The 16,568-nt window shown below is 40.4% G+C and overlaps 1 protein-coding gene across 7 annotated transcripts in view; it reads right to left on the bottom strand.

Annotated features, from left to right (window-relative positions):
• The window catches only part of unc13c (unc-13 homolog C (C. elegans)), a 187,602-nt gene that overhangs the window by 95,332 nt on the left and 75,702 nt on the right, over nucleotides 1–16,568 (bottom strand). For 3 of the 7 annotated variants that reach the window (XM_026172653.1, XM_026172669.1, XM_026172679.1), the window contains exons 1-2: nucleotides 15,873–16,525; nucleotides 4,830–9,109 (exon numbers count right to left, since the gene is read on the bottom strand). In XM_026172653.1, the coding sequence (XP_026028438.1) occupies nucleotides 4,830–8,910 (4,081 nt within the window). In that variant the 5' untranslated portion in view covers nucleotides 8,911–9,109; nucleotides 15,873–16,525. Of the gene's footprint in view, nucleotides 1–4,829; nucleotides 9,110–15,872; nucleotides 16,526–16,568 lie in introns of those variants that run through there. The other 4 variants (XM_026172688.1, XM_026172696.1, XM_026172660.1 and 1 more) reach the window with 3 other exon arrangements.

Raw genomic sequence — 16,568 nt, 5'->3', positions numbered from 1 at the left:
TCTTATTTAATGAATCATTTCAATGTAAGCAGCTATCTCCTGGAAGTTTTCAGTCTTTTGAATATGTGGCTTTACAGCTGAGTTGTGTTTCTTAATGTTTACAGGCCTCCCAAATACTGCACAGACTTTTTTAATGATCTCAGTGAACTGCTGTCTGTGATCTGTGTTGATTTCGACTGTGTAATTATTGTTGGGGATTTTAACATCCATGTGGACAACTCTCAGGACAAAGGGTCTAAAGACCTGAGTAACACTCTGGGCAACTTTGGGCTGACTCAGCATGTAACAGAGGCCACACATAATAGAGGACACACTCTTGACCTACTGATCTCCAAGGGCCTGAGCATTTCAAAGGTTACTGTGTCTGATGTGGGCCTGTCTGATCATTACTGTGTTTTCTTTGAAAGTAAAATTTCAGCCCACACAAATATATCAACAGCAGTGATCACAAAACGGTGTATAACCGAATAGAGTAGTGAGATCTTTAACCATGTCTTCCCATTAACACCTGACTTATCCAGAGGTTCAGTCAATGAGCTTGTCAATAGCTTCAATGCTAAAATATTAAATGTAATGGACACTATTGCTCCCATTAGGTGAAGGTTATCTCTGGAAGGAAAAAGTCTCCATGGAGAAACTCCACACTGGTGAAAAATGAAAAAAGAGAGTGTAGGAAAGCTGAGCGCAGATGGAGAAAAACAAACCTAGATGTTCATTATGACAGCGGTCCCCAACCCCCGGGCCTCGGACCGGTACCGGTCCATGAGTCGTTTGATACCGGGCCGCGAGAGTTGAGGCTCAGTTGTGAAATGTATAGATTTCAGGGTTTTTATCGGTTTTCAGCGTTATTTTGTTATCGTTTTTATCGTTTACTCAGTTTTCCTGGGTCTTTTCACGTGTGTTATGAATACATTTTCTTTTTTTCGGTACTGGTACTAGTTTTATTTTGTTGTATTTATCCGCAACACCTTAAAGGCCGGTCCGTGAAAATATTGTCGGGCATAAACCGGTCCGTGGCGCAAAAAAGGTTGGGGACTGCTGTATTATGACATCTATAAAGAGAAATTTCACAATTACAATTTACAACTGAGGAGTGCAAGGAGGTCCTACTTCTCTGACATCATCACTAAAAACAGTCATAATGCTCGGATCTTATTTTCTACAGTTGACAGGCTAACAAACCCTCCTGTGTCAGTGGCAGCTGAACTTCATTCGACCATGGCCTGCAATGACTTTGCCAAATTCTTCACAGGAAAAATCCAAAAGATTAGACAAGCAATTGGTACATCAACAGCAGATTCAGGATATGTACTGTGTCCACCGAAAAACAGTTTAAACACCATCAAACAGTTTCACCCTATTAACAGCAAAGACCTGGAGGACAGCTTAGGTCAGCTGAACTCCTCCTCTTGCTGTTTAGGTGTCCTGCCAACAAGTTTTTTCAAAAAGGTCTCAAAGACTTTGGAGTCAGACCTGTTACAGATCGTCAACTTTTCTTTAATGTCAGGTGTGTATCCAGAACCACTAAAACTACTGTAATTAAATCTATACTGAAAAAGGACAATCTTGACAAGACACAAATGAACAACTACAGGCCGATCTCACATCTCCCATTTTTAAGTAAGATCATTGAAAAAGCAGTTTCTCAACAGCTCAGTTACTTCTTAAAACAGAATAACTGCTATGATGCCTTCCAGTCAGGGTTTAGACAGAACCACAGCACTGAAACCGCTCTGACCAAAGTGTTTAATGACATATGTCTGAATACAGACAGTGGAAAAATGTCAGTCTTAGTTTTACTGGATCTCAGTGCAGCATTTGATACAGTTGACCACAACATATTACTCAAACGACTGGAGAACTGGGCAGGTCTTTCAGGAACTGTACTAAACTGGTTCAAAACATACTTAGAAAACACTTTGTATCAATAGGTAACTTCACATTTGAGCAGACAAGTATCACATGTGGAGTTCCCCAAGGTTCCATCTTGGGACCCATTCTGTTTAACATCTACATGCTCCCACTGGCACAGATTATAAAGAACAGCAAAATAAACTATCATAGCTATGCAGATGACACACAAATATATATCACAATGTCACCAGGAGACCGAGGCCCTGTACAGGCTCTTGGTAAATGCATTGAGGAAATCAATGACTGGTTGTGCCACAATTTTCTCCAGCTAAACAAAAACAAAACTGAAGTAATAGTCTTTGGTGCCAAAGAAAAACGATTACAGGTCACTAGAGAACTTCAATCTATACACCTAAAAACCACAAACCAGGCGAGAAATTTGGGTGTAGTGATGGATGCAGACCTAAACTTAGAAAAACACATTAAGACAATAACAAAGTCAGCTTACTATCACCTCAAGAATATTTCAAGGATAAAAGATCTGATGTCTCAACAGGACCTGGAAAAACTAGTCCATGCATTCATCTTTAGTAGGCTTGATTACTGTAACAGCATCTTTACAGGTCTACCTAAAAAATCAGTCAGACAACTACAGCTCATTCAGAACTCTGCTGCTCGAGTCCTCACTAAGACCAAAAAAGTGGACCACATCAGTCCAGCTCTGAGGTCATTACACTGGCTGCCTGTCCGTCAGAGGATAGACTTTAAAGTTCTGATGCTGGTCTATAAAGTTCTGGATGGTTTAGGACCAAAATACATCAGTGACCTCCTGACCCAGTATGAACCTTCCAGATCCCTCAGGTCATCTGGATCCGGTTTTTTATCAGTTCCCAGAGTCAGAACCAGACACGGAGAAGCTGCATTCAGCTTTTATGCTCCATATATCTGGAACAAACTCCCAGAAAGCCTCAGATCAGCTGAAACACTCAGTTTATTTAAATCCAGGTTGAAGACTCACCTATTCTCAGCTGCATTTGAATAAAACACCAAATCCACACTTTTAAGCTTAAATTTCAAAACTTAAATGTTAACTACTGATTTTATCTACTGTTTTTTGTTTTTGTTTTTGTTTTTTTTATCAATTTGAAATCATGCTTTTTATTTGTTTTTGTTTTTAATGTCTCTGTAAAGCACTTTGAATCACCTTGTTGTTGAATTGTGCTATATAAATAAACTTGCCTTGCCTAGAACCAGGCCTCTAACTGATTTATCAAAGATGGAAAAAGAATCAAAAAGCCAGTGGAAAGTGAGGATAGTCTGTCACACTTGCCTAGAGCTCGCTATGCCTCACCTCACACCTATGAGATTCAGCAATAAGGAGTGACTCAGTAAGTCAGTCACTCAGTTCAAGTCTTAATTCTTTTTGCCTGGTAGCCATAAAAAGGCAATGTGTAAAACTAAAGCTGCAGAGTCATAGCCAGTAAATGTTTCATTAAGTTTGCATTGGCCTGTTATAAGATTACCTGTTTATGTTAGAAGTGATGTATAAAGCATAGACCCATATACTGTGCCAGGAGGGGAATCTCCGGTTAATCTATTTTAATTTGAAGTGAATTTACATTTATGAACACATCTGTCACACAGCCAGCATTAAGGAGTAGCCTGTATTACTGAACTAAAATTGCCCGCCATCACTACAACCATTACGTATGTGGGTCAAAAGCTTTTTGATTTTAAGTAAGCATGGAAATTCCCTTACGTCTTATTTCACTACAACTGGAAGACTGTTCCATCAATGAATCTATCCAAATTTTAAGTGGGATGCCATAGACCTACAGAATTCTGAATAAATACTACTGTGGTGAATCAAAGGTATACAACAACAATACAATTACTGGTATAATGTATAATGGTTTTATTTATGATTTAAAATATTGTAGTGCATTTAATAGCTTCTCATTGGTTAAAAAAAAAAGAAAAGAAAAGAAAAAGAAGCAAATAAAAGCTTTATGTTTACACTTGTTTGAACTCTCTGCCACCACAATGTCATTAAATAGCAGTGCAGTCATGCTTTTTTTCAAATGATGGTATGTTTAGGAGGTCACCAACAGAATTCTATGTTCCTAAAAAGTCTGGTAATAAATAACAACCCACCAGAAATAAAATACTATCCCTTAAGCCACAGCTGTCTGCATGAGAATCCAGTGCTGTGCCATGGGAATTCAAAGTCATTGCCACCCATAACACTGCCATCCACCACCTAACAGATTCACTGCCTTCAGTTTTTCACCACAACATAAATAACCAATTCAAACACATTTGCCAAATGTATCAAAGTCTGAGGCTCATGCAAGAGTCGCATTATTACAATACCTAATTTCAAGTCAGGGGCTTGGTTGCACTGTGTAAATCATATACATGCATTTATTTACATTCACTGCAATTCAGGCTTCCACCAAAGACTTTCTTGATGTTTAAAAATAAGAATTCATGCTATTTTTGCTGTTCATTAACTGAAAACAAACGGGTATATTACTTCTTCCCATACTCCTTGTTGTTTTCCTCATTGTTTCCTGGGATTTGTTTTTTATCCATCCATTCACTTGCACTTATCCTTATCAGGATTCCGTGGGGACTGGAGCCCATCTCAGCTTTTATATTTTATAATTTATTTATTTTTTATATTTACCTTTTTTTTTGTTGGTTATAACATTTGGTACTATAGCTGTAACCACATTTACAGTAACTTTGTTGCTGTATTCATTAATGCACAATCACCTGACACTTGACTGCTGTACTTGATGTTCACTTACTGTTTGCTTCTTTACTGACAAATTTTGGGGAGCACATAAATGTAGATTTTGTCTATTTTGTTAGTAATTCATACAACACATGTAAGACCTGCCATGTAAAAAAAAAAGTGGAACAAAATTCAGATAACACTGTGACAAATGATAGGAAGAAAAGTATCATACCCCCTGCAAGGATCTGCTGCTCCAGTTCGGCCATCTGTTTCCTGTAGGCCCTCAGCGCTGCCTCCTTAAATGTGGGCCGAATACGTTTTTTAGGTGGAGCCTCTATTGGTTTTTCTTCTGGAAGATTTTTGTTTTCATCCTCTTGCTTTTGTTCAACTTTTTCTGCCACCTCTGCAACCTCTTCAGTTATTTCTGCCACCTCTTCCAGCTCCTCATCACCTTCTTCCATCTCCTCTGTCAGATCATTTCCCTCTGTCTCATCTGGTTCTTCTACATCTACATATTCTACCATGGCATCATATTCAGCAGTGTCCTCAGTCAGTTGGTTTTCATAATCCTCGCTGTACTCTTCATCATACTGCTCATCCAAACTACAATCATACTCCAGAACACATGTTTCTTTACTTGCTTCATTGTCACCTGGGGCTTCCAACTCTTGCGAAGCTTCCAAATCCTGAGAGGCATCAATGTCTGGAGTGGTTTCAATGTCTTCAGACACATCATAGTCCTGAGAAGTCTCACACTCCTGAACAGGTTCATCAGGCTCCTCTGTCTCAGAAGTATTAGTTCTGTTCTCCAGGTTAGCTAGCACTTGCTCCATTACTTCAACATAGTGGGTCTCACTGTCCACGGGTTGTTCCTCGGCTTCTGTTTTATCCTCCTCTGCTTTAAGGAAGACGGGCTCTTTCTGGATATCTGAGTCAACTGTAGTACTAGAATTATTGGTGGTGGAACCAGACAGTGTGCGGAATCGCCCCATAAATGAAGACGAGGTGTTTGAGGTCTCCTCAGGTGGCGCAGCAGGGGTAGTTTGAGACCCAGATTTCCATACAACCTCAAGAGCTGACTTAGCTCTCTGTAAGGTAGAACCAAAGCCAAATCCAAAGGACTTTTCACTGAGATCTATGCTGAGCCTACTGCTCCAAGACTTGGGAACTTCCTCAACCTTCTCTGTTCGAATCTCACTCTGGCTACGGTACATAGATGAAGACTTACTCTGGGGCTGGTGAAAGCTATGATTAACATCCAGTTCGGGGAATTTTTCTTTAGGAATTGTTTTGGGGATATCTTTAGATATTTCTTTAGAGGCTACTATTGGTGCTACTTTAGGAGCTTCTCCTGGGGCTGGTTTAGGGGTTTCTTTGGGGGTCACTTTAGGGCTCTCTTTTGGGACTACTTTTGGGGACTCTTTAGCTGGAGTCCCCAAAATTTCTTTAGTTGGTATTTTAGCAGTTTCCTTAGGTGCTACTTTATGCACCTCTTTGGGGGCCTCTTTTGGGGAAGGTTTTGAAGCTTCTTTGGTAACTTCTTTAGGAGTAATTTTCAGACCTTCTTTAGGTACAACTTGTGGAAGTTCTTTAGCAATAACTTTAGGGGATTCCTTAGGAGATTCCTTAGGGGACTCTTTAGGAGTCGAGACAGGGGTCAAGACAGGGGTGTCGATTGGGGTTATTTTAGGGCTCTCTTTAGGGGACTCTTTAGGACTTTCTTTAGGAGTCAACATGGGGCTATCTTTCGTGGTCACTTTAGAAGTGACTTTAACAATCTCACTAGGACGTGCCTGAGATGCCACTTTAGATACCTCTTTGACTGTGGGCTTTGTTGTGTCTTTAGGAGTGAGTTTAGGACTGTCTTTAGAGATAGCTTGAGAGGATTCCTTAGCTGCTGTCTTTGAAATCTCTTTAGGCAACTCTTTAGGAGCTGCTTTAGAGGTCACTTTAGGTAAAACCTTAGCAGATACCTTAGGACTTTCCTTTAGCAATATTTTTGAGTTGTCCTCTTTTGTAGCCACTTTAGTTTGTTTATGTGTCACTTTAGCAGTGCCTTTAGGGGAATCTTTGGGGGAAGATGCTACTTTCGTGCTTTCTTTTGAAATAATCTTACATGGTTCCTTAGATTGACGAGCAGATGACTTGACATACTCACGTTCCGTGATAGGAGGAATAATGTGGGTCGTTATCGGTGGTAGGGAAGATTCCCTGTCAAGCATCATAAATTCCTCATCTCCTTCAAACTGTAAATCAACTTCCTGACATTTAGTGATGTTCTCTGGAAAACCAGGAATTGTTGATGGGTCAAATGGACTGCTAACCTCTATGGAGGCTTCTAAGCCAGAGTCAGCACCCTGCTCCAAATGATGCCAGTCTTTCCACGGTGATAGATCACCTTGCAGAGAAAGCTGAGAGCCACTGTAGTGACTTCTATCCCTTGACATACAGACAAGTCCATTGCTAACTCCGCTGTCAATAGTTTCCGTAGTCTCGACCTCATTATGTTCATAAGCTTGATTATCGTGGCTAAGAGCGTGACTGGGGCTAGCATACCAGGAAGAAGCCATGTCTTCCTGTTTCCTTTGCCACAGTTCCTGATCTGAGGAGGACAGCAGGGAGCAGCCATTTGCCCGTGTAAAGTACTGACTCTCTGAAAAGTCTTCTGAGTATGACTGGCAAAGTTTTGAGCAGTCAGACTCAGAGCGGCTGAGTTTTGGAGTGGAGTAGTCACTCTGGGAAAGCCAACCAGGGGTCAGATCAGAATAGTAAGCCTTTGCATGCTTTTCTGGATCATAGTAAGGGTCATCAGCATAGTGAACTGTGCCTGAGTAGCCAGCCTCATCTCCTGACCGGGTATGATCATGGGACCGCCTCTTCTCTGATTTGCTCTTGTGAACAGGCTTTGAAATCACCATTGCATATTTATTTCTGCTTAATTCATCCAGTTCTTTGTCACTGTCCATTGAGTCCCAGTCATCACTCTCCACGACTTTATCCTTTCCTGAGATCTTTATATCCATGCTTTCATAAGTTTGAGAGGATGACAGTTTATCTTTTCTCTCTTTTCCATCATGAGTTAAGCTATCAGTAGACACGGTAATGCCAGTTCCCTTAAGTTTATAGCACTTTTTTAAGACTACATCTCTATCTTGGGGTGTTGCAAAAATAACAATAATAGGGCGGGGTTTAGCATTAGAACATTCTCTTTGTTGCCCTAATCTATGAGCGAGTTCAATTTTAATTGTTTTATGAGGGTCAACAAAACCCATTTTGTCTTTTATTATTTTATAAATTAGACTCTCTGTTTTCTCTGACTTTTCTTCAGGAACATTGAGGAATCGCAAGGTGGAATTATTGGCCTGGTGACTAATTTGTTTTATGTAGTCATGGATATCGCGAGTTTCCCTTCTTGACTGGACAAATCCAGAGCGAAGCTGTTCAATCTCACTCTGAACTACTTCCACACTGCTGGAGATCTCATCAATTGAACTTTTAAGGGCATTGACATGGCCACGAAGCTCAGATAGTTCTGTCTCTATCTGGCTGATCCCCTGTAGCTCCTTAAAGATCATTTCCATTACATCCTGTGTTTGACTGATGCAACCTGTTGAGGATGAGCCAGGCTCAAGGGTTGAGCTCTTTTGTTGCCGTCCAGCACGGTCCAAGGATTTGCTCCGAATGCCTAGAGTTTTCCTCCAATTGCTCACCTCGGAGTCTGAGGAGACACATTCCTGGCTCTTTTTCCATTTTCTTAACTTGCGTAGAGCTCCCAACCTAAGTGTGTGTAGACTGGAGCGCTCCCCTCTTTCACCTTCAGAGCTACCATCCGAGGGAGCCAAACTGATGAGGCTCTTCCTGTTTCGTCTTACTGGCATAGTGTGCGATTTATGCTCATCCAGTCTCCGGATGGGTTTTGTGTCACTCAAGGAGTCAGAGTAACTACTGTCAATCGAAAGAACCTCGGGAAAGATGCTTTCATTATTATTCAAAAAAAGAGAACTTTTTGGGAGTCCATTTGCTATAGCTACACGATAACTGAAAGTGGGTGACAGAGATGAACAGTCGTTTTTTCCGTCGTCTTCCTCGAGCGAAATGTTACGTGCTGAAGAGCATTTGGAAATCTTTTTAACGGTAGTCTTCAGTGTGGTAGAGAGAGTTAGATTGTGTACTTGCAAATCAGTGGTCAATTTAGGCTCTTTATTTTCACTTCTCTCTTTCTTCTTTATTGGTTTTGCCAATTTCTTTGTAAACATTCCTTTGCAAATCTTTTCAATGTAGGCTGATATAGTTTTGATTAGGGCAGAAACCATGGATGGCAATCCTGTGGACTTTTTTTTATCATCTAATGAAAGGAGAAGTTGGCTGGGAATACAGCGTCAGTGAGCCAAGCACAATCAACCTGTGCTTGACAGTAGGAGCCCAGCTCACAATCACTAAAACCACAGCCCATGCAGAGAGTCACTAATACTTTTGAATCCAGTGGCCTTCCTCCAGAAAAGGACCATCTCTCTGTAAGACAAAGAAAGAATATTTGTTTTACAATTGGGTCGCAAATTCCTAAGATATACATAAATACAGCAGAACTCTACTTTTTTTTTTTTTTATCTTTTGATCTTTAACATTTGTAAAGCCAAATTTTCTCCTCTGAACTGTCTTCATTCACCAATTAAATAACTGCTTAAGTAAACACTAAAACAAAGGACAATTTGCGTCTATATTTAAATTTCTGCATTAACAACAACTAACTTTAAACACATTGTTTTGCTGATAATTCAACAGAGCACCTAGTCACCCATTCTATATGGATGTCACCTTAAATCACAAACTAGACTTCCTGACAAATCAAATGAGAAAGAGACAGGGAGCACCAAAATAAATTGTATTTCAAAAAAAAAAATCATACTTAAACTATCCATGACAAATAATTTAAAAATCTTTTATCTTGTGAAATGGCTAAAATTTGATGAGAACACAAATTTCCTTAATTTAATTGGAATGGTCTGATACATGAGTTAACTATATGGAAGTAGTACTACTGGAAGGTAGGTGAAGTGAATAACAATGATCATCCTATTATAATGTAACATTATAACATTCCTGGGAAACAGTTGGTGTTTACATTTATGTAAATGTTACGTCACCTTCCCCAGCATGACAAACCACCCAGCCACACTGAAGAAACTGCTTAGGAATGGCTCAAGGACTGTACAAAGTGGACAGCTCATTCAATTCCCATTAAAGAAAGCAACAGTACAAGTTCAAAGATCTGTTTCCAACATCCAGACACCACAGAACACCCCCAGGACTTGTGTTCACGTTGTGATGGATCAGAGATGTTTTGACCAAATGAGGGAGGCGTACTCAAGTGATATTAAAATGTACTGGCTTATAAACAGTCATTTTAGGCTCATGGAAAAAGAGGCCCCTTGAATCATGCTTGATAGCGTTAAACCTTCAATTGCTTGGAGTGGGTATGAGAGGTATGTATTTTCCATATAGCGAAGCTGGTCAACTGATTCAAAAGAGAGATGTTTGTTGTGCTGAGGACCTGACAGCTGCTACACATTAGTTCTGGGGTTTAGAGCTTGATGTGTCTACAGTCTCATGACCACAGAGACATGCTCACTTTAAATGAGCTGTGAAACACAGCATCTCAGTTAGCTTTTACTGCTTGCCTCAGAAGAAAGATCAGACATTAGCAAATAGAACTGAAATGTGATGCCAGCATGTACATTTTTCTGCTACTACTTAGGGCTGGGCGATATGACCCAAAATTCATATCTCGATATTTTTTAGCTGGATGGCGATATAAGATATATATCTCGATTTTTTTTTTTTTAAGCCATAAGTTAAGAACAAAAAGAGAGTTCTTAGTCACACTGTGTCCCAGATGTCACACGGGCACTTTTATTTACATACAGCGTAGATATTACTCAAAAATAAATTATCAGCATATATTAAATAATCATGGTCCATAAATAAAAGAAAACAATGTTGTTTTTGTGCATAACAAAAAGCTCACAATTGTGCAGTCAAAATGTAAACTAATAGACGCTGAGCATAATAACAAAGAGACAGATTTCACAGCTGCACCACGTCTCTGAACAGGTGCCGTTTGTGGTCCTTATACACACACAGTACGTATCACTCCGCGAGGCTCCTCCTCTGTAGCCGTAATTCTCCGACAATCCATCAAGCGGTGCAGCTCCATAGCTTAGCAAAGTCATATTAAAACATTTTTTGACAGATTGCTGAGCGCTGTGTACCACATAAAATCGGTTCGCGGTCAGTAAGCACAACCAGAATTCATACATAAGGCGCACTGTCGATTTTTGAGAAAAGGAAAGGATTTTAGGCCGTGCAGCCCCTCTGGGCTGCATGTCGTTAGCGCGGTTAGCTCGCTAACACGTTGACGCCATCCAGCCCCACGCACGGTAACTCGCTAACGGAGATTTTCCGCTTTCATCTTGTCATTGCCTGCAGGTGAAGCTATGGGGGAGTTGTGTTCAGTGCAGGAGAGGCGAGGCCGAGTAACGTTGCGTAGAGACAAAAGTGGACGAAAGAGAGGCAAACCTGCGGCTCCACAAGTATAATTATAACGTAACATAGACTATATGATATAAACGATATTGTCACATCTTATATCTCGTATGAAAATATATCGATATTTTTTAAAAACTCGATATATCGCCCAGCCCTACTACTACTGTATAAAGTAAGGAGTCCAGCAGTTTGGCTCTTTGTCTATACATAATTCTGAAAATGTCTTGCAGTGGAACCAGTCTTAATAGGTCACCAGATACTCAATTAACTAGTTAATTAAAAAAAAAAAGTATGATATCATTGAAATGATGATTTATCTTTCAAAAATTGTCCTGATGTATTCGCAAATCATTAAGCTTTTAAAAAAATCTTTACCAACTGTCAAAACTCTTACAGGTATGGAATGGCAAAATGTTAAGGTAAAAAAGAACTACAATATACTGGTATACTGGGAGGTTCATGACTCAGCTCTTTTAAAATGGCATACAGCCAAGAGCAGCCTTTTGAAACCAATGGTTCATGACCTAAAACTGTCCCCAACAAATGAATCACAGCAGATAATGATTTAATATGTTCCGAGATTGCCTGAAATACTTTCATGATCAGTGATCTTCTGAATTTTAAACTTATAACTGTATGATAAGAGGGGCAATTGAGTTGTGAACAAAGCAAAGTCTCACACAGTCTTAAAGAAAATTGTGAATGAAAGTGAATTTCCAACATGTCTCTAAATGAATGAAAGTGAATGAGTGCACCGCAGTGCAAGATCTTGCAACACTAGCAAGATCAAGTGCTGATGATGGTGCTAAGTTTCCAATCTGGTGCCATTAAACTACTGAATAAGACCAACATAACAAGAGCTTGTTATTCAAAAAGTGCATTTCTATATTTCAAAGTGCACAGAAAAATAGGTGGCTCATTTACACATTCTTGAAGAAGGGTCTGAGTTACAGACACCCCTTCTCTCCTATTTAATTGCTTCCTAAATGTAGAGAATATTGGATAGCCCAAACAAAGGTTCAGTAAACCTGAGAAACCACTGTACTTTACTAATGCATATGTTTCAGCCAGACAAAAATTAACACTTAAAACTAACTAGGACAGGGAAAATAATATTATACTGTCACATGCGGTGGTAGAATATTACTGGAAAGCATGTTTTTTTCTTATTGAGTGAATTATTTCAAATCAGGACGCAGAGATACATCCCCAAATGATTACAAATTACTTTTTATAAATAAATATGTTTATTTTTTACACACTTGAATAGCACAATATAATGAGCAAAATTAAATGTTTGCATGAAAGAAGAGTAAGATGGAAATGATGAGTGGAATGTGAGGAAATAAAAGGAAGGGAATGTGCTGAATGATTGAATTAGACATTTGCATGCCAGAAGCTACAATATAAGAATTATATTTTTGATTATGAAAAAATTGGAGGATTATGATCTATAGTGATAAAAACTGCAAACGTGTCTTTCTCAGAGCAAATAATTCCTTAGAATTAACACTGGCATCAAACCTTTCAGTTTCCTTTGATGTTATGTATAGCTGACATACAGTTTTTTTGGCTTTTTTTTTCTTTTCTTTTTTTTGATTGGCACAAAGGTTTTTGAGGATCTGAAGCAGGATTAGATTTTTTTTATGGTTGTTGAGATAAAGCAGTTCTTGCACATCTCTTATGTTACCCCAATGAGTCACCAGCCCTGGGTCTTCTAAAGATTTCACTGTAATTCATTCTGATCAAACAAACTTTTGCTGAATTTGTCAAAGACGTGCAGGCGATACACACCTAGCAGGGAAGGCTGTCCCTGCACAGGCAGGACTGCAGATACGGGGTGCTAATAAGTGCAGATATTTTACTGTGCTGTTGTCAGTGTTAGACAGAGACAAATTTCAAGCTATCCAGACATAGTACAGCTATAGTCCATAGTCCATTTCCATAGTACAGCTAAAAAAATTCTACTTTTGAAGTACTTTTCATTGCTACTCAAACATAGATTATGCTTCAAGGAGGAAGGTTTTGCATAGCATATAAAAAGCGACCTTTTCAGTCGTTATACTGAAAACTGTCAAACAGACAGCCTAATTTCTAAATCACATCACAAAAATGTTTTTGTGTAAGCTTTCTGAATGATTCAACCATAATAATACATTATCACGCAACCATCTACACAAAACATACCTAAAAATGACTGCTGGTTAACTTAAACCAATTACCTCAATGCATTCGTGATGCACATTTTTGTAATGCACTTAATGAACCAAATTGAGCTGCAGCCACAATCCTGGATGAAATATGGCATCTAGGATATGTTACGGTTTACTGTAGCAAACACTGGACCATCACTTACATAAAGCACTGTACTGCAGTGTGGCTGCACTTGGTCTGGACACTTCACACTAAAAGAATACTAGTGTTTAATGAGTGTTGATCACCAATTAGGGAGCTGCCTTTGTGTAAACAGAGCCAACATCCTGACATGTGCATGTTAAGGTTTGACAAATGAAGCATTCGCCCTTTTCCAGAGCTAGACTTGATGTGCAAATAACTTGCTAATGCCCACGAGGTATCGCTTGTATCGTCCCATTAGAGCGTAATGATGCAAGAATAAAGAAAAAAAAAGGATGAGAGACAACTAAATTACCTCATCCTACTTACGCGTGTTCCACTAATTTCAATTCTTTAAGCAGACTCATATTGTGTCTGTTTAACCAGGTTTTTACATATTCAAATACTGTACTGTAATTTATTTGTCTCTACATTTTGGACCTCAAGCTTAACCTATTCTTCTGCATTAAATCTATGCACAGTCTACAATGTAACACTGAAACACTAGTTGGTCGCTGAGTTTCTCTATTCGAGTTGATCAAATCAATTTGAAAAACGGAAGTTAAAACATAAGGAGCCGTAAATTTGTACGAAGCTACAATGATCCCCAATGGGTCAATCACAGTCATTGCAGGCTGTGTTAATGTGACATATGGTCACATTTCTAGCGAAGCGCACGTCAGGTTGCACGATAGGGTTTCAATAAGTTATGATGTCATGACGTAACTTTGGTGTAGCGTTAAGACAGATGTATAAATCCCCCTTTAGTCTCATTTTTGAATAGGGATGGGAATCAAGAAGTTCAATTCCTTGGAATTGCTGGTCTGCTTGGAATTGTTGATCTGCTTGCCTATTTCAGTTTGTGTACTGGAATTGTTATATCATTACATAACGTAACATAGTCTTGTTTTATATAACTGAAACGTTTGATACAATTATTTTTGTTTTGTCTGTCTTTAAAAAGTGGGTCATATAATTATCAAATATAGTTCTCGACCCTTGAGCGAGGCACTGAGACTCAAACTACTCCAATGGAGTGTCTTTTTCATCAACTACTTCAGCATATTTTAAAAATAACTAATTTCTTAATGAACTTGCTTAGTCAGAGATCACTAGCTCCTGTAACAAACAAAATTGGGGTATTCCCATAGTCCAGACTTACAGCCCCTCCCATTTGTGAGTCAGACTAGAGAAACCTCCAGAGAAAGGGGAGTACCTCAGCCACACCCACTCCCTATGCTCTGAGGCATTCCTACCCCAAGCCCAGCATTACTATCCAGGGACCTATTTCCCCCATTTTTCCAAATGCATTTGATCAGCAGAGCACTCTAAAACACTCCATTTCTCACAGTCTGTACAATCTCTGCCACTCTCTTTTAATAAAAGTGAGTGCCAGTTAGAGGCATGCTAACCTATTTCTCACAATAGTACAACTGCTCCTCTTCTGATGTAAACTCGGCTATACCAATTTAAGGTTATTATGCTGCAACCAATTACTACTACACACTGGTGTGTTGTTTAGTCCCTTAAGCTTTTGGTTGACACTGAGGGATATTTTGTGCAAACCTTCAGAATGGGCTCCACATAAATGAGAGATGCTCATGTGTTACGTCATGTCTTCAGACTCATGATTATGGATTATGGTTGAGTGTGGATTAGTGCACATGTGGATGTGTACATCCCTGTGCGCACATGTGTGCAGCCATGCATGTACACACACACATGTGTGCCATGCATGCCTCTGTGCATGATTGCTTTCAAGCACACATTTGCTGCTATGTGAGTAGAGCGAAGTACACTAGTGGGGGGGCTGAGCGTGTGAGGGTGTGTGCATCCTCAAATCATTTTGCCCTCACGCCCATCCTCAGCTACATTCCGCCTCCTTTCTTCTAACCTGTGTAGTCTATTTCCCAACAGTGAAATATCTGCCCGCAGCCCTAGGAAACCAGCCAACATCACAACAGATTGTCTCCACTCATAAATCAAAATATTATCATTTCTTTGGCTGGCATGACGGGATCCAGTCTCATCGCGTTTGCTCAGTGTGAAACAACAGCATTGCTCACATGCGTTCCTGTTGTGCAGAACAACATGGGGAAAGGTGAGAATGAGAGCAATGGGACGTTTGTAGAATCGACATTGTTTGAATCAGAAACAACAATACGATTGACAGTATCATCAACACCTTGCATTTTATTTTTTTTCACCTATTTACATTAAGATGATGCCATCTATTCGCATAATTTTCAAATAACGTTTCATCAGTCCACTGACAGGGCCACTGAGGGAGGGGAGGCAAGCAACAAGAAGATCCAGGATGAAGTCAAACAGTCAAGATTCCCACGCCATGCAAACACGTCTCGAGCGCCTGACAGGGCTTCGCCGCTGTACATACCTGGTTGTGTCAAATCCCCGTGTAGGACGCCAGCGATAGTGTGCAAAACGAGCCGTGTGGAGCCGATTCCCCAGTTTCAGCGAATGGTCGGAGCGAGGAGAGAGCAGCGATGCTGGGGAGGGGAGGGGAGGGGAGGGAGGGAGAAGAGAGAGTGGCTCGGTGCGCAGCTGCCTGCTAATACCAGAGCTCACAGCATCTCTCTGCGTCCGTCAGACACCACAGCCCAGAGTCGCGCCTCCGTGAAGAAACGTGCACACACCTCTGCTCCATGCCACCGACTGTACCCCCTCTTTCGCTCCTTCGTCGTGGGTTTTATTTGTTCCAGGAATGACACACAAGCGCGCACGCGCGCTCACACAACCACACACAAGATCGTGCCCGTAGCCTGTTTCACTGCACGGGCTGTCTAGTCCAAAATGGGATGCAGGCGGGTGGCGGTGACGCTGATGGGGAGACAGACAGCGCTGCTGCTGTTGCTCCTGGCTGCCGAGACTGAAGCTCTGCTCCCCGGCTGGAGAATACCCATCCCTCCCTTATACAAAACTCTCTCTCTCTCTTTTACTCACTCCCTCTCTCTCTCTTTGTGTGTGCGTGTTTGTGCTCACTGAGCCCGGTTGAGAGAATTGAGCCGACATTCAGACACACGGACGCAAGATACCCCCAAACACACACTCAGGCTTACGAGAGATGCCTTGA

This window comes from Astatotilapia calliptera, chromosome 1, assembly GCF_900246225.1.
Source record: "Astatotilapia calliptera chromosome 1, fAstCal1.2, whole genome shotgun sequence".
In the NCBI taxonomy this organism is placed as follows: domain Eukaryota; kingdom Metazoa; phylum Chordata; class Actinopteri; order Cichliformes; family Cichlidae; genus Astatotilapia; species Astatotilapia calliptera.
This window is presented reverse-complemented; position numbering and strand designations above follow the sequence as displayed.